General features: G+C 41.6%; 1 protein-coding gene across 4 annotated transcripts in view; it reads right to left on the reverse strand.

Annotated features, from left to right (window-relative positions):
• Positions 1-2,575: 2,575 nt before the first annotated feature.
• LOC121924331 (von Willebrand factor A domain-containing protein 7-like) overlaps positions 2,576-23,021 on the reverse strand; it is a 68,268-nt gene continuing 47,822 nt past the window's right edge. For 3 of the 4 annotated variants that reach the window (XM_042455705.1, XM_042455708.1, XM_042455707.1), the window contains 13 exons: positions 22,493-22,657; positions 21,051-21,260; positions 19,243-19,381; positions 16,848-16,984; positions 15,959-16,246; positions 15,158-15,376; positions 13,950-14,122; positions 11,271-11,385; positions 10,059-10,263; positions 9,396-9,477; positions 7,379-7,602; positions 4,386-4,504; positions 2,576-3,747 (listed from right to left, as the gene is read on the reverse strand). In XM_042455705.1, coding sequence (XP_042311639.1) covers positions 4,399-4,504; positions 7,379-7,602; positions 9,396-9,477; positions 10,059-10,263; positions 11,271-11,385; positions 13,950-14,122; positions 15,158-15,376; positions 15,959-16,246; positions 16,848-16,984; positions 19,243-19,381; positions 21,051-21,260; positions 22,493-22,657 — 2,063 coding nt within the window. In that variant the 3' untranslated portion in view covers positions 2,576-3,747; positions 4,386-4,398. The remainder of the gene's footprint in view (positions 3,748-4,385; positions 4,505-7,378; positions 7,603-9,395; positions 9,478-10,058; positions 10,264-11,270; positions 11,386-13,949; positions 14,123-15,157; positions 15,377-15,958; positions 16,247-16,847; positions 16,985-19,242; positions 19,382-21,050; positions 21,261-22,492; positions 22,658-23,021) is intronic. The other variant, XM_042455706.1, reaches the window with a different exon arrangement.

The following is a 23,021-nucleotide window of genomic DNA, read 5'->3' on the forward strand; positions in this document are numbered from 1 at the left end:
TCCCTGATCTGCCTTCCGACTGACCAGGAGCACCTCTGTCTTGTCTGGATTAAGTTTCAACTTGTTTGCTCTCATCCAGTCCATTACTGAAGACAGGCACTGGTTTAGAACCAGGACTGCCTCCTTGGATTGAGGTGCGAAGGAGTAGCAGAGTTGAGTGTCATCTGCATATTGATGACACCGCACCCCAAAACTCCGGACAACCTCTCCCAGCAGTTTCATGTATATGTTAAACAGCATAGGGGACAACACAGAACCCTGAGGGACCACACAGGCCAATGGCCAGGGAGTCGAAGAGGAGTCCCCTAGTACCACCTTCTGAGTTTGCCCCTCCAGGAAGGAACTGTAAAACAGTACCTCCAAGCCCCATCACAGAGAGGCGGTCCAGAAGGATACCATGATCGATGGTATCGAAAGCTGCTGAGAGGTCCAGGAGAACCAACAGGGACACACTCCCTCTGTCCAGTTCCCTGCGTAGGTCATCCACCAAGGCGATCAAGGCTGTCTCTGTTCCATAGCCAGGTCTGAAACCAGATTGAAATGGATCTAGATAATCCATTTCATCCAGAAATCCCTGGAGTTGGGAAGCCACCACATGTTCCAGAACCTCGCCCAGAAATGGTAGGTTAGACACTGGCAGATAGTTATTCATTATTGTGGGATCTAAGGATGACTTTTTTAACAGAGGCCTCACAACAGCCTCCTTTAGGCAGGATGGAATTCTGCCTTGTTGTAAGGAGGCATTGATGACCTCCTTTACCCATTCAGCCAGACCTCCTCTGGCCTGTTTAACAAGCCAAGAAGAACAAGGGTCCAAGATACATGTGGTGGCTTTTACCTCTCCAAGGATCCTGTCCACATCATCAGGCTGCACAAATTGAAAACTATCCATTAACACTGGACTGACAGAAGCCAAGGTTACTATGTTCTCCCTGGACTGATTCCCTTAATCTAATCTCAGCCTTTGCCCTCTCAGCTGGTCTGTAGTGATCCCAATTCAAACACATCTAGTTCTGAGGAAGAACTCCCATATCCCTAGATAGGCCTTGACTCTGGGACTTCACTATGGACTTTGTAACCTCTGGCATTTTTTGTCCATTATCCTGTTTTTGTCAATGTTTCATAGATATTTGATTAAGATGCTTGTTCAGCCCAGGCTATTCTGCAAACCATTAGCACCATACTCTCCAACATTTCACAGATAAAAACCAGAGCATGACTGGCCAAGCAAATTGTGGTCAAAATGACAAAAGTTGTGAATGAGGAAAAACACATAGGCTAGGAGAGGCTGTAACATTTCACTTTTGCCTGAGACCAACGAGACTCTCCTCCCCACCCTGCACCTAATTTGACTGAGTGAATACAATTTTTGGACTTTGAATTCAGTTAGTAGCAGTTGAAATAAGTCAAGGATAAAGTGGGAGGAGGAGAGAATCACAGAATACTAGAGCTGGAGAAACTGGGACATTTTAAAAGCAGATGAAAAAGTGGGACAACAGAGGGTTAAAGGGCCTGTTCTTGCTGAATCGGGACACTTGGAGAGTATGTGGTGCTCACATCACAGAAGGCCTGTCATATTAAAGGTTGACAATATGTGTTTACTTTTGCAAGCATCAAGTGATGGTGCATTGGAGCCTGGACTCACAGAGCTGGAAAAACCATCTGAACAGCCGGGACAATGCTGTTATCGGACATCCCTCCCCCTCCTCCCCATGGCTTCACCATTCTCAGAATTCACAGAAGCTGGAGCTGTAGTTAACTTAGCTTGTGCATAGACCTGTCTCCACACTTTTTGTTTCTGGACTTCCAAGTAGGGCTTATGTATCCAACCAGTCTACCTTTGCCTGAGGCTTTTTTTTTTTTTGATAGATAATACAGATTTGGTGCTACTTAGTTGCCACAGATTTTAGGCAACATGTGTGATTTGTTTCACTTGTAGAAATTAAACAGAAGGAAGGGCTGGCCCTACCATCAGGTAGACTAGTGTGGGTCTACACTGGTCAGACTACTCTGGGTTGCCCCCATAATATACTGGCCGCAATTTGACCATCATGGTTTCTAGGTAGCGTTCAGGCTTGATCTGTTTAAGGACCCATTTGTTTGTCTACTTGGCCATCTACAATATTCTCAGCACTATTCTCTAGCACAACATCTCAAATGAGATGATTCTCTTTCTGTCTGCCTTTTTTACTGTCCAGCTCTCACACCCATACATGGTTATGGGGAACACAATTGCTTGGACAAGCCTCATGTTGCTCAGTTGTATATCTACTCTTTAGGATCCTGTCTAGTTCCTTCATAGCTGCTTTTCCCATTCCTAATCTTCTTCTGATTTCCTGACTGCAGTCTCCATTCTGATCAATGTTTGTTCCAAAGTAGAGGAACTCACAGCTATTTGCATCTATTCTCACTCCCTTTGCCAAAAATGTGCAACCATCTGAATGTATGCCACACATTCAATAATGTGCACCCCTGTGGATACTGCAGTAAAAAAACAAACATGAAGCCTTTTTATTACTGAGTTTAAGGAGTCCCCTCCCTGCCTTGTCAAATGCTCAAACTCCTGTACATCATGTGTGGCCAGATTAAACAGTAACTGACTAGACTGAGGAGTATTTTAATTGTGCAGACAATCCCCCTGAGTGACCAAGGTTTGAATCTTCATACAGCCATTAAACCCACTGGATGTTGTTGGGCAAGTGATGCTCCCTCGGAGAATGACAATGTCAAAACTACTAGGAAAAAAAGTTGCCATGAAAATCCCAAGGATAGGGTCGCCATAAATCAGAGATGAACTGAAGGCATACAATGACAATATCCAGAGAGCTGGAGAGCAGAGTCCTCAGAGAATTGCAAAGGCAAATCTCTCCTAAACAAGTCTTGCCAAGATTTGCCATGATAGGTTCGCCTTAGGGTCACAGTGAGATGGAAATGACTTGAAGGCAGATAACAACAACAATAACAACCCATACTCCATCCTAGGCACAATCTGCATCACTTTAGCTGCTGTCATTCATCTGACTTGCATAGAGCCAATTATATCCCCTGCCTGTAGTAATATAAACACATACTAGAGCATCCTCCCTAGTGGGTTCAGTCTTACACAGGGTAGGCCCTTTAACAAGATTATATCTCCCTTTACACCCTGCGCATGTCCTGAACAAGATGGTGGCTGTAGCATGCTCTATTTGCAGCAGGGGAAAGAAGTGGAAGAAACCTTATCTTACAGTCGGATTTTCTTGACATTGCTATGTTCTCCAGTGGCACATTTGACATGGGAACAGGAGAGTGTATCCATGAAGACTCAGACTTTCAAACTGAAGGATCTTCAAACTGATGGACACTTTGTTACTGAGGAATACTATAGAAATACTATAGAAACAGGAACAATTGCTATCTGAAGTTTGTTTTATTTGGCTCTGTGTGCTGTGGTGAAGGTATGTTGACAGCGTACTACCACTTCTAGATAGTATCTCCTTCGAAATGGCACCAACAAACCAGAAACAGGATCCATAATAGGCAATTGGCTGTCGGAGTTGTCATATGATAGAGGAAATCTGTCAGGCTGATGAAGAGACAAGAGGAGAAATTGATTTTTAATGAAAAGCATTTGTCAGTGTCCTTCCTTTCTCGAATCCACTAGACTCCTGGCTCCCGGAGATGCAAAATGTTCCATGCTCACAGATGCTATATTTTCCTCTGTAGCTTAAGTAGTTGTATAGGAATTCAGCAGGCCCAGCTTCAGTTCTATATATAAAAAAAGGAATATGGAATACTCACAGGTCAGGTAAAGAAGCCAACAAACTGAGTCAAGTAATGAATAACTTGGGTGTATGTGTCTAATTTTAAAAAACAATTCCCAGTCAATCTACCCAACAATTAATAAGCCCATATGTAATAAATTCATAGTTCATACTGTTTTATAACACTAAAGGCATAAAGGATGTGGAGGTCTGTTGGGCATGGATCTTGAACTGGAGGAAGATTAATGGCCATATATCTGAACAAAGTTCAAGAGAGCAAAAGCTTTGACATTGTTGTCTTCACTGGTGGCCAATAGTAAATATCTTTTAATTTTCTACAGGTTGAGTCTGCCTTATCCAGAATCCTGAAATCCAAAATACTCCAAAATCCAAAATTGTCCACATGGCTGGCTGAGATAGTGACACCTTTGCTTTCTGATGGTTCAGTGTACAGAACAAACTGCAAATCCCAGGACAGCACAGGATGGAGCCATGACAATTAAAGCAGTGTCAAACTGCGTTAATTCTCCAGTGTGAGAGCCACTTTAAACTGTAACATTTTCCTCTACTTTGGAAGTGTGAAAGAGTGGGGCACAATAGCTTTAAATAAGTAAACAAACAAAAGCAAAGACATATTCATACTTGTTGTTATCTACTAGGCTGCCATGGGACGGGGACGCCGGTACTCTATTGTGAGAGTGTCTGTGTTTCCATTTTCATCACTAATCAGGACTTCTGCATATGGAGAACAGCAGTCGGACCTATAAATTGGGACAAATACATGAGACAGATAAACAAAAGGATCAAGCAGAAGAAGGAAAGTTTTGATGAGCACCGTACATAAGCACCATGAAAACCTGGGATAAGAGGAAGCAATGAAGCTAAAATAGAGGAGTTGGGATTCAGGGGGCATGACCTGATTTTTGTTGTTGTTGTGTGCCTTCAAGTGGTTTCCAACTTATGGCAATCTTAAAGCAAGCCTATCATGGGGTTTTATTGGCAAGATCTGTTCAGGGAAGGTTTTCCATTGCCTTTCCCTGAGCCTCACAGGATGTGACTTGCGCAGTGTTGACAAAACTAGGGCCTCATTCCCTCTTACAAATAAATCGGTGTGTGATCCAAATCGATGGATCGATTTGACATTGGATCGTGGTTCACACTACATTTGCACCAATCGCATTTTCTTGCTGCAAAATAAAATAAAATATCCCATTTGTGGTTCACACAGATGAATGAATCGATTCAAAATGGACCCGCTCCAGCCAGCCAAAGGGCAAATTTAAATCAATTCCGATCCACATCTGATTCACACTTGCGCAGAATCGATTTATCCAAAAAGACATGGAAAAAATCAGCATCTAAAAGATGCTGGTTTATGGGTCTAGTGTATGCTTCCCCCTCTCCGATTCACTTCAGTGAACTGATTCAAGTGGGAACCAGGGTCATTTAAACTAGTTCAAACTGATTTGTGATCTGATTTAAAAGGTAGTGGGAATCAGGCCTAGCAAGGGTTTTTGCAAAGCTATGCATTTTTGCTGTTTGGTATTGCTGAGCAGATACTAAACTCAAGAGGGAGCTGTTGGTTAAGCTTAGCTGAAGAAGCAAGGAGTAGTAGCACCTGAAGCAGTTACTTACAGTGTTTTTTCAGAGGTATTGATATTACACTCACCTCTTCATATCCACGGTTTTTTTAATCCATGGATTCATGCATCCATTGCCTGAAAATGTTTTTAAAATATATGAATTCCAAAAGCAAACCTTGATGTTGCCATTTTATATAAGGAACACCAATTTACCATGCCTTTGTATTCAATGGGACTTGAGCATCCATGGATTTTGGTATCCACGGAGGGTCCTGGAACTAAATCCCAGTGGATACCAAGGGCCCACTGTATATTAGTGGTGCCAATGAAAAGTTTGGACCACTAAAATAGTATCAATACCTTGCACAAACCACTGTGAGTAACTGCTTCAAAGTGCTATGCCTCGTTCCTAATGAAAAATATGGCTTAAATACCCTAAGGGAACCAGATCCTAACTGATCTTGGAAGCTAAGCAGAACCAGCTCTGTACTTGGATGGGAGACCACCAGTGAGTACCAGGTGCTGTAGGCTCTATTTCAGAGGAAGGAAGTTGCAAAACCAAATCTGAGTATTCCTTTCCTAAGAAAACCCTATGAAATTCATGGGGTAGACATACATTGACATGTGACCTGGAGGGACACACACACACTCATCTCTATATATTGTTTTTCCTTTTAAAACATGTGCTATTTAAAGTACCACAATCATCCAGCAAGAGATAGATTCACCACCTGAGGAATATTTTCAGTACCTCAAAGCACTAGTTAACACATACAATTTGGTTTCAGTTAACTTTTTCCAACTTAGCACAGGGCATTTGCATCCCCTTTAACCCTGTCCTCCTGCCCTATACCCTACCCAGCATGCATTTAGTATTTATTTGTATTTGTTAAATTGTATTTCGGAGTTACAGGAATATAATTTTGTAAAAAAAAGAAAAGAAAAGAAAGAAAGACAAAAAAGTGGGGAAAATAGTAAAACAACAACAACAGGCTGCCTGGGAATAGTGAGGGGGAGGAGGAGGCAAGGGAGAAAGGAAGAGACTGATGCCACATGACTACCCAATATTGGGGCTGCTGTGGACTGTCACTTTTGCACCTGTGAGGTGGCAGTGAGATTGGCCACGTATCAACAGTGAAAAGATGCCCTCTAACAATGTTTCAGAGGCACAGAGGCAATAGCTTGGTGGCAACATCATGCAATAGTTATTACCAAAGACAATATCCTCTTGCTAAAATTGCTGTTTAATAGCAATAGCAATAGCAAGTACATTTTTGTACTGCTTATCAGTACACTAGCACTCTCTAAGTGGTTTACAATGTGTAAACCAATTGCCCCCCAAAAGCTGGGTACTCATTTTAGCGACCTATGGAAGGATGCAAGGCTGAGTGGACCTTGGAGTCCCTGGGATCGAATTCACAACCTTGGGGCTCTGAATGGCTGCAGTGCCGGCATTCAACCACTCCGCCACCAGGCATTAAAATCAGCATGTGAAAAAATCCTTAGGGGCTTGACAGATGGCCTCACAGTAGTGGCTTTCCACCGCTCCTTTCAGCACTGAATCAGGGCCACAGCAACTGCACACTGTGCCCCGATCCAGCGCTTTGCTGGCTCTAACAAGAACGGCAAAATGCTGCTCCTTTTAGAGCCAGCAAAAAGCCGGCTTTTGGGCATTTCTTTGGCACAGCGTCTATAAATGCTGTGCCAAAGGAGTGCAGTGGTGCCCTCTGCCGTGTGGTTGGGCACGCAGCATGATGCCGGCATCGGGGCAGAGTCAGGGCATGTGGCATGCAGTCGCCACATCCCCACTCTACCCTGATACCAGTATTTCTAGCCAGTCTGTTTTGCCCCTTAGTTTCTTATTTTCTTTCATAGTTTATCCCCTTTCCCACTGATTGTGAACCAGGAGTACTAGAGAATCCAAAAGTTTACATCACTTTTGCCAAAATTTATTAGGACCCTTGTAGTGGATCCTAATAAAAAGTATTACCAACTAATGCTTTAAAAAAAACTTCTTCAGCCAGATTTCTTGAAAATGGCAGGTATACATACGCATAGTGACAGATAAGATCCTTGTTGTCGCCGGTCTCTTGGGGGCTGCACGACAGACCAGAGGGGTTAGTATTGACTCGGACAGTGACAGCACTCTGAGCATCCTTAGCAGAAAATCTCATGAACCAGTTGTGCCCAGAACAGAGGGGCTTTTTCTGAAGTTTGCTTACACAAGGCATGTAAAAGTCTAGAAGCTTGTAGACTGGCGGGACCTCATCCGTTTCCTGTTGGATTCAGCCAGCATTGGTGACTTAGCAATACCCATGAGTAGTAAATAGCAGTAAATATCACAAAAGATATCAGTAAATATCACAACCAATATAAGACATATGAAAGCAGACTTGGGGAGATTAATTTTACATGCTAGTAAATTCAGCTTGCTTTGGAGAAAGTGTGACCCTCTGAGCTGCTTTTGTGGGTCCACTTAGTTCCTCCCTAATACGTTTTTAAAAACTGCAATGAATTTTTTGGACCCAAATTCCCACAGCAGGCGTGGGAGGCAATTTTGCCACATTTTAGTCCAGATGAAGCCTTTCCCAACAAGAAGTGGCTTGGAAATCAAAAAGGCATCTCCTAGGCCCAAGATGTCCCAGAGAGAACCAAAAACAAACTGATTTCCCCTTTCACGATTTCTAGGGTGCATTGGGAGTATGAACAGACAAAATTTTAAAATGACTTTCACTGGGATACAGCAGGAGCACAGTCCTCTAATCCCTGACAGTTGCCTGCCCCAATATAAAGAGATGTTTCTGGAACTATCCTGTCCAAGCGAGGCTGAAAAACCTGTCGATCTCCAAATCTTTCTGGATTCTGGCTCCTTTCAGCCTTAGCAAGCATGGACAATGGTCAAGGATGATAGGAGCTAGAGTCCCAAAGCACCTGAGGGCTACAGGTTTCCCATCCCTGTCCTAAAGGCTGATCCGAGTATATGAAGAGGCACTGGGGCTCTCATGGATCAACATTCTATACCATGTTTGATGCAACTTGCTCTGAACAGGAAAAGAGAGCCCTATGCTGGCTGAGGTTAGTCTACATTTGCCAGAATACAATGGGCAGCCCCTGTACAATTTGGGTCCCTAATCCCCCCTGAACCCCTCCTTACAGATAAAACCATTAATTATTTCCATTGGTTTTCAGCAGAAGTGCCCTGCAGGTTTTTGGGTGGCTGCTTTCCCATGCGGGCCCTGTGAGCCAGCCATCATGGCCATCTGTCGGGGATGTTTTGATTGAGATTTCCTGCATGGCAGGGGTTGGACTGGATGGCCCTTGTGGTCTCTTCCAACTCTATGCTTCTATGTGGGCACAAGATGCCCTGAGGTCAGAATGAGGCACCCAGTGACTTGTGCTCACAGAATGTGGAAAATCCAGAGCAAAAGGTGTTCTTATTGCAGCGCAAGGGGTGAAAAACATGATTTGGGTCTGAGTGTTGTGAAAATAGCCCAGATTTGATTCAGAGTTTTGGGTCTATGTAATGTAAACAGCATGCAGAGAGAGAGAGCAGCAATGTTGGACCCTGAATGGGCTCTCTAGAGGCCACAGTGCCATCCCCCTCAGGAGTGGTCTGGATGGGCGGGTGGCTGGGGGGAGGAAAGGCAAGGTGACTCACCCCCACACACCAGGTGATGACATTCTCAGCAATGACACTGGGTGGTATGGCAAGCTTAGGGTTTGAAATACCCTAACAACACCAAGTCCTGGCTGATCTCTAAGCAGGTTCAGCTGTGGTTAGTACTTGGATGGGGACCACTAATCAATACCAAATCCCATAGGCTACGTTTCAGAGGAAATAACTGTGGAAGGACAACATCTGAGTTGTCCTTGCCTAAGAAAACTTTATGAAATTCATGAGGTTACCATAAATTGACAGGTGACCTGAAGGCATGCATGCACAGACACACACAAACATGGCAACCCTAGTTACATAGCTATTAGGAGACTGTTTTCTAAGGGGAAATGAAAGAAAGAATCTTTAACTGATCAGTAGGTATTTGTAGCAACTACAGCAGGTCAGACTCACCAGGGCTGTCTCAGGGATGACAGTGATGGGCAGCTTCAGGTAGTTCTGGGCTGTTGAGCTGTTTGCAGCGAACGTTGCAATACTGGTAAAACATGTAAAGGTTTATTATGAACAGAGTGTGTGCATCCTCAGGTGGGATGTGTGTGCAAGGGGGCATCTGTTGTACCTGGCATACCCAGTATACCCATTCTGCTCCCCCTAGCAACCCAGTTCAGACATGATGTGTTATCCCGTCCCACTAATGTTTTTTGTCCTAATCCACCAGATCCTAATTTCCTTCCTGGAAGATCCTGAAGTCCTGGTATGAACTCCTACTACATTCTTTCAAGCATCTCTGCCAAATATTTTGTTTCCATCAAAATAACTTAAAGGCTTCATGGGACTGCTTCTCATATAGTGAATCCTCAATTCTGGGGTAGCATTATTGTCTCTCATGTGGAGTGGCGCACAGTGTCATGGCGCCCTGGGGGTGTGTGTCATCTGGATGCGATGCCCCGACTCCACCCCCAAGCCGGCCTTTCAGGCTAGTCTGTACAGGGCAAAAGCATCAGGAAAATAAAATTCGATAGTACAGGTACAAAACCCAGGATTTGCAAGTTTTTTAAAAACCCATCTGGTTTCTACCTTGGTTTCTACTATTCTGGCAATACAGTACAATCTTACCTGGAAGCAAAGCTGCTGTTTTCTCCAGATGCCATGAAAGTTGCCGTGAGGGTGATATTTTCTCCTGGATTTAAGAAGCTTCCTGTTGGCTTGAAACTCCTTAGGAGACTCAGGTCATCCCAGACCTTGAAAGTGAATGAAGCTGCTGGCCCATCATTCACCACCAGGACAGAGAGCTCCAAGGTCTCTCCGGGTGACATTGTCCCTGGGAAGAAGAGTGTGTTCACAAGGTTAGCAGCTATTTCTCAAGTCATGGCTTAAGGAAATAAGTGTTTGGGATTTTTTGGATTACAAGACCCAGGATCCCCAGCCAGTATGAGGATGCTGGAAATGGTTGTTCCAAAAGTAATTTTTGAAATATGTGCTCTGAGATGGAGTACAAGTGTATACATAAGTTGAGCAAAATGGGGAATGAACCTTCACGTATTAACAGTAATCTGCACTGTAAATATGCATGGATTTTCATGACATCCACAGGAAAAAAAAGAGCGATACATCTCTCAGTGCTCAGAGATGGTAGTTTTTCTTTTCTTTTTTATTATTTTGGAAAAAGCCCAATGTGTTTCAGCCTATGTATATATTTCAACGGCCTTCTCCAAGGGCTACATAAATACAAAAACATAATTGTCAAATTAAAAACTGAAAGGACAACACATAACGATTTAGTAATACCTACGTAAAAATGCAGTCAGGTTGAGTCTCCCTTTCCTGCAATTCCAAAACCCGAAAAATACCAACATCCCTGATTTTTTTCATGAGTGGCTGTTGTATGGATCTTTGCTTTCTGATGGTTCAGTGTACACAAACTTTGTTTCATGCATAAAATTATTACAAATATTGTGTAAAACTACCTTCAGACTATGTATATAAAATACATATGAAACATAAATGATTTTTTTCTTTAGGCCTGGGTCCCAAATCCAAGATATCTCATTATGTACATATATGCAAATACAAGTATTCCAAAATAATGATTAAAAAACCCAAAACCAAACTTTTTCTGGACCTAAGCATTTTGGATAAAGGAGACTCAATCTGTAATACATTTTAATTTTGATATACTGCATAAAGCCTGTTCACACAAATATCAAATTTAACTGCACACATTTCTGGAGCTGAAAATCTGATTGATGTCAAAACAGAGTGAAAGGAAGTCAAGATTAAGAAAAATTGAGGAAGCTGAAATGGGTAGAGTTGTTCTTTGCAGCTTACCATTTTGGTCTGGCAATGACATGATCTGTACCGACTCTGTACTGATGGGTTCAGCACTGACTCGTGAAAAAGGATGATGTCCTGGAGATTGGCCTTCCACAATCAGCAAGGTAGTCTGGAAGGTGAAGGAGAACCAAAATACAGCTGAAGACTTCTTACACTGTTGCTATGTGGCTTGATGCATATGTAAATTTAGAGGGAAAGATTCTGGCCAAGACCTTTGGAAAGGAACAGTGGTGACTGGCAGCTTTCAGGTCAACTATAGGTCCTAGACCAGACTTTAAAGGAGGTGCCAAATTCTATCCTCTGAAACAAGTTCCTTCCACACTTTGGATGACTCTAGGGCCTCATTCCCACTACATTTTAAACTGGATCCAATTCGATTTGAACCGCTTCAAATGACCCTGGTTCCCACTTAATCCGATTCGCTTAAGTGATTCTGAGAGAAGGGCCATGCTCCAGACCCATTTAACCCATGTCTTTTTGACGCCAATTTTTCTGTTTCTCTTTCGATAAATCGATTCCACGCAAGTGTGAACCACAAGTGGATCGGAATCAATTCAAATTTCCCTTTTGACTGGCTGGAACTGAATAATTTTGAATTGATTCATTCGTGAACAGGAACCACAAGTGGGTTATTTTGACGCCAGAAAATGACAGAAAATGCGATCGGGGCAAGTGTAATGTAAACCACGACCCGATGTGGAATCGATCCATCGATTCGGATCACACACTGATTTATCTGTAAGTGGGAATGAGGCCCCCGAGTGCATTCCAGTCACCACTATTGGAGCCCATTCATACTAGGCAATTACACTGCAATTATTCCATGTTAACTGCCATGGTCCCATCTGATGGAATCCTGGGATTTGCAGTTTGAGGCACTGGAACTCCCTGGTTAAATGCCCCTCCCTACATGCCATAGGATGGAACCATGGCAATTAAGGTGGAATAGCATGATATAATTGTGCAGTGTGAATAGGTCCTCAGAATTGAATAGCTAAGAGGTAAATGGATAGCAACCCTGAAGAGCCACTGCCAATCACTGTAGAATTAGGGGTGGGCAAGTGGTTGCCCCTAAAATTTTGCATTACAGCTTCAATCATCCTTGGCAAGTGGCCATTCTAGCTGGAGCTGAGGGGGGTTAGAAATCAATCATGCTTAAAGGACCACAGGCTGTTCACCCTTGGTGACAACAATACTGAGCTGATCAGTGGACCCATGATCTGGTTTATTTTATTTTATTTAATACATATAAATCACAATATTGGACTACTAGTGCTTTCAAGGAAGGCTGCAACACAAGTTTCCCCCCTCCGACAATCCGTATAATGAAAACACACTGAAATTACAATGGCAATGACAAGAATTAACAACCAGAGCAACACAAGCAATTTGTAGTGGCTACATACAACAACATTCATTGTTGCTGTGTGCCTTCAAGTTGTTTCCAGCATATGGTGATCATGAGGTTTCTTTTGCATGATTTGCTGAGAGAGGCGTTGCCTCTGCCTTCTTCTTGAGGCTGAGAGAGTGTGATTTGCCCAAGGTCACCCAGTGGGTTCCCCTGGATGAATGGAGATTCTGATCTCCCAGAGTCCACTAGACCACACTGGCTCCATATAAAGTTAAGACAATATAAATGAATCTTGGCAACTAAAACCTAAAAGAGAGAGAGAAGAGGGACTCTTAAGGAGAGGCATTTCACTGCTCTCTCTCTCTCTCTCTCTCTCTCTCTGTGTGTGTGTGTGTGTGTGTGTGTGTGTGTGTATGATAGCTTTCCAATGAAGTAGAGTGCCACTGAGGATGGAGCAAGCTTGTTTTCTGCTGCTCCAGAGACCAGGGCATGGAGAAATGGATTCAAACATTGGTAGTAATAAACAAACAAACAACAGTTAAAACCATCCCCCCCCCCCAAATATGTAACATAAACTAAATTTGAAAACAGCATGAAAATATCGTGTTCTGCATGCCCTTCCTTTCACCAATGAAAACCAGCCATTCATGGTGGCTGGTGGCTTCCCTGTCAGAAGGGCTGTGAATCCATTCTGGGTTTTAATATGAACTTTAAAGGATCTAACTGACATGCTGAATCTGTTTTGGAGCCAAAATTCAGAACCTTGAACAGCTCCTGAAAATTTTAGATTAAAGTCAGTGTGGAGGCACCTGCCTCACTGATGTGAAAATCCTAGCAGCCATTGGGGATTATCAGATGTCCTTGTCCCGTCCTTTCCATGTGATTACGGGAAGGACTTTCAGATGATGTCGCACTTACCCTGTCATTGTCCCATCTGGGAATTGGGAGTGACAGTGATCATGCAAAAGCTTTCAAAGGACATTGTGCTGATTCTGTCATTGCCCCGTCAATGAAGTGGAATTGTCCTGTCCTTGTTCTTCATTTTGCATTAACAAAAGAACCCGTTAATACAATTCCACTTCAGTGACAGGTTTATGACAGGATAAGCACGACATGTGAGAATGTCTTTTGTGCAATTGCTGTTATGGATGGGATAAAGACAGGCTTCTCTCTCATCCTCCATCGGATAATCTCCACTGAGTTTCACTCCATGGCTGATAGGATACTTATGCCTACCTTCCTAGTGGAAAGACAAATATCTCCAGAAATACAAGCAACACTTTTGCTACACCCCTAGTTACTAGTAATCAAGTGATACATACCGGAGCATGCAAAGAAATGGGAGCTATGGCCAAGAGGTTGCCAAAAGCATCAAAGGTTTGGTTCAAAGTGACAGAGCCAATGGGAACCCCCTGTCCAGTAGTGTAGGCCAGGCGCTGGACCTCGGTACCTTTGGCGTCCCCCATCAGCTTCATGGAGAAAGTGTAGTTTGCACCTGAGAAAGATGCCGGAGGTCAGAAGAGCAACCATGGAATCTTTCAGCTATCCTTCCCTATCTATCTCTGCCTACTGTACTGAGTTCTGTTTTTCTGAGCATAATGTTTAGCTCCGGAGCACATGACTATGGTCTGTGCTTTGGGGCCCTTTCACAATAAACAGTTACAGTGCTATGATTCTCTTTTAGCTGCCATGATGACTTTCTATGGAATCCTGGGACTTGTAGTTTTGTGAGGTACCAGCACTCTTTGGCAGAGAAAGGTAAAGATTTTGTAAAACTACAAATGCCAGGATTCCACAGGATGAAGCTATAGCACTTAAAGTGTTGTCAAGCTACAGTATTTTTACAGTGTAGATGCACCTTTACTTGTTGGCTCAAAAAAGATATCAGTATGCATTAAATTGCATATTTTTAAGGAATATATTTGAGAATAACACCTGTGACTGCTTCTCTTCTGTGCCCATTTCTCTAAAGTTACAACTTGCAAACATGTTTAGCCAAGAAGGGAACATTAATAATTGTATGCAGAAATGCCTATATTAATGGTGTGTGTGTGTGTGAACAAACCACCCAGAACTATATTATATTACAGGGAACTGCATGCAGGAAATTTGCATAGCCAACTTTCATACAAAAATAGGGCACAGTAGGAGATTTTTTCTCAAAATGCATATTTATTTGCCTGCAGATGTTTTTCAAAGGGAAAACTGATGTGGACATGTGACGAAATGAATACGGAAGAATCAAAAAATGAGAAATAAAGCAAACCAAATACTGACAGATTCACTCATCCATCCATAAAACCAACTTCCCTTTCCTATTTTGGAGTTGCTTTTTCCAATGAAAAGCTTCCTTATATGTGTTTTTCCACCAGAGCTTGGAAGGGTTAGTTTTTTTCTACAACTCCTAGAATTCCCCAGCCAAAGGTCACACTGGCTGGAGGATGCAGGAGCCATGTGTAGTAATTTTTCTAAAATCTGGGATGTGTAATTCTTCTTTCAGTGTAAGAGAAACACTCCAGAGAATGCTTACCTTTCACAGGCCTTCCTTGGACTGGGAGCACATACTCTTTCTGCTTTTGCATAATCTGATAGGAGAAGTCAAGCAAGCTCTTGCCTCCTATTTCCACCTCATAGGCACCACTGGGAGAGACTGTCACACTCCACGAACCCCTCTCATGGACAGGAGACACCTTCACAACCTTGTGCTTGGGTGTGTTGATCACCATCTCAGTGAATGTTGATGGGGTCCCTGCCGCAGGATGACATAAAAGTGAACAGAAATCAGAGCCAGACGTGTTAATCTGTAATATCAGTATGCAATCATCAGTATGCAATCAGTATGCAGTATCAGTATGAAGTATGTACAGACAGGCCAAAATAAAGCTGCTTTGGATCACTTTGGAGGTATGCTGTTTAAATGATGCATGCTTCCTAAGAGACTAGAAGCCACACCAAAGCCACGCTCCAATCCTAAGGACTGGAGCGCAGCTTCTGGCCTCTTAAGATGCATGTGTCATTTAAACAGCATACCTCCAAAGTGACTTTATTTTGGCCTGTCTGTATGTGCCCTAAGTGAGCAAAAGAAGTTGTGGCATAAACTTTTGTAATCTTTATCTACTTCCTCAGATGCGTGTAGATCAAGTCTAGCAAAGCTTGTGCTACAACTTTTTTTGCTCATTTCATCTCAAAGGTGCTTTGCACACAAAAGTGGGCAGAGATACAGGGAGGAATACAGGCTCAGATGACAAATGACCCAAGAGTTGTTCTTTCCCACACTGTCCATTGGCAGCAAAGCCCAGTCTTTTGTCTTTTGCATCGCAGACATCCCTACCTGAAGGCTGCAACACAGTCATGCTGAATCCAGTGGATCTTAAGCTCTTGACCGAGACAGTAATTTCTGTGAGAGTCTCATCCACAGGGAAGGAGAACTGTGCCCCGTTCAGTTGAATATGGGCCACCTTCACAGGGGCAGCATTCAGGGAAAGCTCCATTATTCCCAGGATCTGGGAGAGCTCACTTTTGGTGGTCATCACATAGTAGCCACCAGAATAAGCTGCTAGTTCTTCGTAGAGATTAGCATAAGTTTTTCCAAAGGCTTCTCTTTCTTCCTCAGCCATGCCTGTGGAGATTAATAAATTGTTTACAAGACTATATTTCCTTGAGACAAAAAACGGGACATTGGGATGTCAAAACAGGATGGGGTTATGTAATATTTCATGCTCACAAAAAAGTAAAGCAATAACAAAAGGGTTGTTACATGAACCTATTGAGCTAACAATTCTTCTTCAGTGGCAAACTCATACAAAAATTTAGATAGACGTAGAGGGGGACTGTATTTCACCGCAATCATACCATGGATATTTCTCCAATGAAGTAATCTTATGCAGCAAATTTTGGTCTTTCAACATCTTATCATAAAACGTCTCACAGTCCATGACACAATTTTTTTTGACAATTTCAAACCATCTTCACAACATAGCAGAACATTTTTTCTTGAAAATGGGAAAAATTGACATTTATATTAAAACGACAGGATGGTCTGGAAATACAAAAAAAATAGTACCGTCCTGTTTAAAATGTTATGTATGATCAGCCTAAGTAAAGGGCAATGTTTCTTCCATTATCTACCATCCTGCCCCTGATCAGTAACAAGAGATTTAGAATGCCACCCATTCCCCTCCATTATTTTCTTCCTGGCGTCTTTGCCCAGATTTACTTACTTCTCCGTCTGCGGCTGGAACAGTATCCAGTGAGGGCATAGTTCAACTCAGACCCAGAGGAATCGATCAGGACCTTGATCTCATCCTTCAGCCATTTATCTTTAGCCCCAGCATCAGTAAAGGTGAAGATCTTTGACCTGGAGAAGGGAGAAAGGATCTTTTGGAATGGAAGATACTTCAGTGGGCTAATGCGCTCTGCAGAACGGTGGTCAATAGAAGTAAAAATGGGAACATTATTTTGAAGGGGAGGATATAATTTGTGACTTTCTGCCTAGAGGATTCTGGGTGCTATAGTCCCAAAGAGTGACTTTTCCAGGTTCTGGGTTGGGGTGTGATGTGGGTGAGGGCAAGGATGGAGAACGTTTGTGGATAGTTTGGACTATAATTCCCACAATCTCTTCATGATGGTTAGGACTTCTAGGACTTGTACTTAAAACATCTGGAGGTTCAGAAGCTTCCCAGACCTGGGATGGAGTGACAGAGAAGTGGGGTTGAATGTGGAATAGCTCCGTTGCATCTGAGTTATGCATTAAAAGAAACACAGGAGAGTCTCAAAAGGAAAACTACAGTCATCCCTCCGCATTTGCGGCTTTGACTTTTACAGTTTTTATTTCAGGTTTTTCCACTTTCACAGGAGTCCTGTATACCAAACAAACTCGGGGAAAATCATACAAGGCACCAAATATAATATTAAAAAGTAACAAAAAAGTAACTAAAGTACATATAGGGAATAGCTACTAATAATATAATGAACTAAAATTACACAAACCAAAAAAATATCAAAAAAGTAACTACCAATTATATAATCATATAAAAATGCCTTCAAAATTCTTGTATCGTGTATGTGTGTTTGTGAATAACAAAATGTCTATTTTAGGGGCATTGCACACCAATATGCATTCCTGAAAATAAACAAATACAAAAATATATAATTTAGGGGCCATTGTACGCAAAAGTAAAATGTAAAAGTTTGATAAAGTGCAGGGTAATGCAGAAACTAGATGGAATGGATTGGAGGAAGAAACAGGATGTTGGACTTGATAGGTCTTAGTTTTGATCCAACTGGGCTTACTGTGTTATTCTTAGAAGGAAAGGCTGAGACAACAAAGAATAACAAGGGATAAAAGTGAGCAAATACAGTCACACATAAACGAAAACCAAATAGTGACACATTATTGTTGGCGAATAACATTGGTGAGTTAAGAGCCACTTCACTGAGGGATGTTTTGAGGAAGGGACTAAGAGGTGCTACGTGTGGGTAGAAATGGAAAGAATATCTGAAAATACTTTAAAATTTTGTTTCTTGAGTATCAGAAAACCTCATAAGAAGAATCTTGGACTGATGAGAATCTTTGTTGTTGTTGTCGTTGTTGTTGTTGTGTGCCTTCATGTCAATTCTGGCTTATGGTAACTCTAAGGCAAACCTATTACAAGGTTTTCGTGGCAGAATTTGTTCAGAAAGGTTATTAACCTTGCCTTCCTCTGAGGCTGAGAGAGTGTGACTTGTCCAAGGTCACCCAGTGCATTTCCATGGCCGATAAGGGACTCAAATCCTGGTCTCCCAGTCTCCTAGTCCAATACTTCAACCACGACACCATGTTGGCTCTCAGAGAATCATGGTAGTTCAAAACTTATTCTGTGCAAAATTAACACATTTTTTGCACGGAAAATAACATATCTATGCAGAAATATGATTTTCTGGGCAGAAAAACACTGCTTTCTGTGCAAAATGAAACCACATGAGGATTTTGTATCGAATAAATCCTAAAGTGTAAATAGCCTTTTAAAATGTTTTTTTTTGGGGGGGGGGGAACCTGCTCAGAATGGGAATGGCTAAAATTGTTTGTTGCTTCCTTTGAGAATGAAATTATGAAGAATTTCATCCCGATGTATGGATGATCTAAGAAGAAATTCTTGAGTTAAGATTTGGTTTTTTTGCCACTGGCCATTGTGGGGGCCACATGGGGAATTCTGGGAGATACTGTCCAAAAAAGGATCTTTTCCAAGCTATGGAAATTCTACGTATATCCGACAGTGAAAGAGAAGACACAAAGTAAATTTAAGAAACAAGGGGGCTGTCCACACTGCAGAAATAATCCAGTTTGACACCATGGCTCAATGCTATGGAGTTCTGGGAACTGTAGTTTTGTGAGACATTTAACCTTCTCCGTCAGAAAGCTCTGGTACCACAATAAAGTACAACCCCTAGAATTTCCCAGCATTGAGCCATGAAAGTTAAAGTGGTGCCAAATTGGATTATTTCTGCAATGCAGCCACAGCCAAGAAGTGATTTGTGGAATCTAAAGTGAAAAGGTAGGATAGAAAGAGTGAATGAAATGGGAAGAGATATGTTGGGATGTAAGGGGAGAAAGGCAAATATGGGAATCAGTTCTACCTTGGCAAACTCTCTTGTAGTGCCAGCTTCAAGCCAGTTAATGACATCTCTGGGCAATCGCCACCCCCAATAGCTCTGAGTTTAGAGATATAGGACTCAAATTCATCCACATTCTGGGTCTTCAGGACTGGGCCAACATCTGCCAGGAAAAATAGGGGCAAGAGAGACTGAGGAATGAAGACATGAAGGATTGCAACTAATGGCTGAAAATACAGACATACTATAAAGCAAATATCAGTATGCGAGGAGATCTTGTTGCACATTTGAGACTAATGGAGCAAAGATGTTGTGGCACAAGTTTCCGTAGTCTTGGGCTACTTCCTCAAATGCATGGAGTGAACCAGTAACCAAGAAGGACCTTTATAATCAGATTATATGAGCAGCCATAGAACTACAAAACTTGTGGGTATGGTGATAAGGTGACAGGTTTAGTATTAACTATGATTGTTGAGGGACAAATGCAGGAGGAAAGATGCTGCCTAAGGCCAGGGAGCTATATTGTAATTCAGCTGTTTGCAGTTTTTTGGTTCAAGGACCCCTATCCTGAAGTCAAAGATGGAATGGTCAGGAAGATTGAATGTTCTGCAACAGGTTTTTGTGTATTCCCATTCCCAATATCTGATTTATGTCCACTTATCTTTTGGCACAGAGACTGGACTGTTTGCCCAAGATAGAGTTCTGAAGGATATTGTTGGCAGAGGATGGCATATATCACATTAGATTAGTGGTCTCCAAACTGTGCTTTAAGAGATTTTGGACTTCAGCTCCCAGAAGCCTCAGACATGTTGACCAATAGTCTGGGATTCTGGGAGCTGAAGTCCAAAATGCCTTAAAGAGCACTGTTTGGGGACAAGTACATTAGAGGATGAGCAAGTGAAAACATTGCTAATAATTTGTTTATTTTTCTGGTTTTGTTTCTTTCCTTCACCAGGGGCCTTGGATTCTGACAACTGTTAAAAATAAAACAAAAAATTAAAATGCAATAAATAAAAAAATAGAGAGGATAAGACTGACACAGTTTGCATAAATCTATATGAGCCAATTCAAATAAGTGTGTGCAAATAACAGTGTGGGCTCATCTATGGGCCTATGCCCATAGCCAAGATCTTGTTTTAATATGTGCATTGTACAATACTGACAAATAAAATTACTATTAATAAGCCACAGCATAGTGACTTGTAATAAAGACTGGTTCTTAAAGAACCCTCTCTGCAGAGAACAAGAACGTAATAATCAAGACACATTTAAGTGACAAATATCAAAAGCTGTATAATTATTGAAAAAGAGACAGTTATAGATGCTACAGAGAATCAGCTTCTACTTAAAGGGACAGTTGCGCTGGCAATGCTCAGTGCAATATAAATATTAACACTGGACTATTTGAATTTATATGGGTTTTGAATAATAAATAATAAAACAGTGCCACAAATGAGGAAAAAAATTGTTGACTAGCAAGTCATACACTCAGCTCTCAGAAAACTCTATGACAGGTGCACCTTACTGTTGCTATAAGTCAGAAAGGACTTGATGGCACATGACAACAAAGAATAATTTCTTTACAGTGTTATCCAGTGAAATGAAACTTTAACTTTCCATTTTAGCTGTTCTATTTTACACTGATTTAATTTTTCTTCTGTCTTCGCTGCTACTGGATTGTGTTTTTTAACTCTTAAAATACAGAATTCTTAAAATATACAAGCAGACAGGTTGGCAATAACAAGGTTATTGGCTTCCCCATAAAGAATGAGTGAACAAAGGATGGCAATTTCAGACTACATGTAAGTGCAGAACCACACTTTCTGTCTCACCTGGATCATTGAAGGGCACAAGGATGTAGTTAAAAGGTGCATCAGGAGATCCAGAATATTCTCGGAGGATTTCAATGCAGGTGTTTTTGACCTGTTGGATATCATCTGACATACTTCCAGTTGTGTCTATTGCAAAGGTGAGGGAATAACCTTCCAAGCTGAAAAACTTCTGGAAGGTATCATGTCCAATGTGGCTTAGGAGGCCGGATCCTGTGCAAATAGTCAACAAAACAAGGATATTGTACTGTAAAGTACTGCATCTTAGGCTGATGTGACTAGAATTTGTCTATTTTGTTTTACTGGAAAAAGAACAAAAGCTTGAAATGCATGATCAGTTTTTGCAGATTTGTGAAAGTCAGTTTAAAAAAGAAAACAAGGGACTAAATTTGGCAGCAGGAATCAAAAAATGTATTTTTGTCCCTCAAGAGTAATGAGGAAAAATGAGAAAATATTACATACTTGTTAGATGAAAAAAGTAAAAAAAAAAAAAAATACTAGTCATTGTTTATTTTGCAAAAGGAACACTGCACCACTGTTATCTCAAAATGCAACATGTCATGGGTAGAGTCATTATATTATTATTATTATTATTATTATTATTATTATTATTATTTCTTGTCGCTTCCCTCCCTGGATCAAGGTGGGCAACAACAACGGCCCAACAAATACATAAGATCAGCTAAAAACACAACACTAATTAAAAACAATCTCCATTTAAAACAAACAAACAGCCTCATTTATATACCGCTTCATACTGAACTAACAGTGTCTGAGTGGTTTACAACTGTAAGCTAACTGCTCCCAACAATCTGGGTTCTCATTTTAGTGACGTTGGAAGGATGCAAGCCTGAGTCAAGCCTGAGCCCTTTCTCTGGTATTGAACTTGCAACCTTATGGTTTTGAGTGAGTGGCTGCAGTACAGGCACTTAACCACTGCGCCACTAGACACATGCATATGAAATAATCCACATTTAAAATTCACAATTTCAAAAATCATCTGGATAGGCCTACTGGAAGAGAGTGGTCTTTACTGCTCTTTTAAATTCAGACAGTATATTCAGCTGTGGACTCTCTTCCGGCAGGTTATTCCACAGACTAAGGGTGGCTGAAGAAAACGTCCTCTGGCTGGCAGTTGCCAGCCTAGTTCTGCTTGACTGAGGTAAATGTCTCCTAGAGTGTATGGGGTGGGTTATATGGGAGCAAGTGATTCCGAAAGTAACCTGGACTGAAATCATGTAGGGCTTTAATGGTAATAACCAATAAATGGTTAGTGGCAAGCTGAGTTTTCTCCACTGCCTTCAGAATTGTCCTAATTGTTTCACGAAGAAGACAGAATTCAGTAGAGCCATTCTGATATGCAGTGACCAAAGGCAGGTTTCTGTAACAAGGCATCAATCCCACCCCTCCACCCTGGTTGCCAAGGGTTCAGGTTGGGGACTTACCTTCACCTATGAAGAAGTCTCTTGTCGCTTGTATGGCTAATTCAGCTGCTTGCTTGTGTAACCGATAGTGTGGGGAGAGTCGAGGATCTGAAGTCTCTTTGTTGATGCCACCCGTGGGAGGAAAATTCTGGGTGACATCATTTCTACCACCGTGTCCACATTTGCCTGCAGAAAAAATATGAACATGAGATGATGATGATGATATTTTTATCTCACCTTTCTCCCAAAATTGGTACTAAAAATAAGCTTACAATTGAAAAGAGAACAATACAGCTAAACATATACAAAAAAGTCAACATGAAAATGAAATTGGGCTATTCACAATACAGGTTCAGTCTCTTATGTTCAATAAAGTAGGGTATATGTAGGAATCATAAAGCCTGAGGGCAGGGAAATGTCTAATTAACAAACTGTAAGCCGCCCTGATTGCCTTGGCTGAAGAGTGGGGTAGAAATAATAATAATATAATAATAATGATAATTATTATTATTATTATTATTATTATTATTATTATTATTATTATTATTAT

Source organism: Sceloporus undulatus, chromosome 2 (assembly GCF_019175285.1).
Source record: "Sceloporus undulatus isolate JIND9_A2432 ecotype Alabama chromosome 2, SceUnd_v1.1, whole genome shotgun sequence".
Taxonomy (NCBI): Eukaryota; Metazoa; Chordata; class Lepidosauria; order Squamata; family Phrynosomatidae; genus Sceloporus; species Sceloporus undulatus.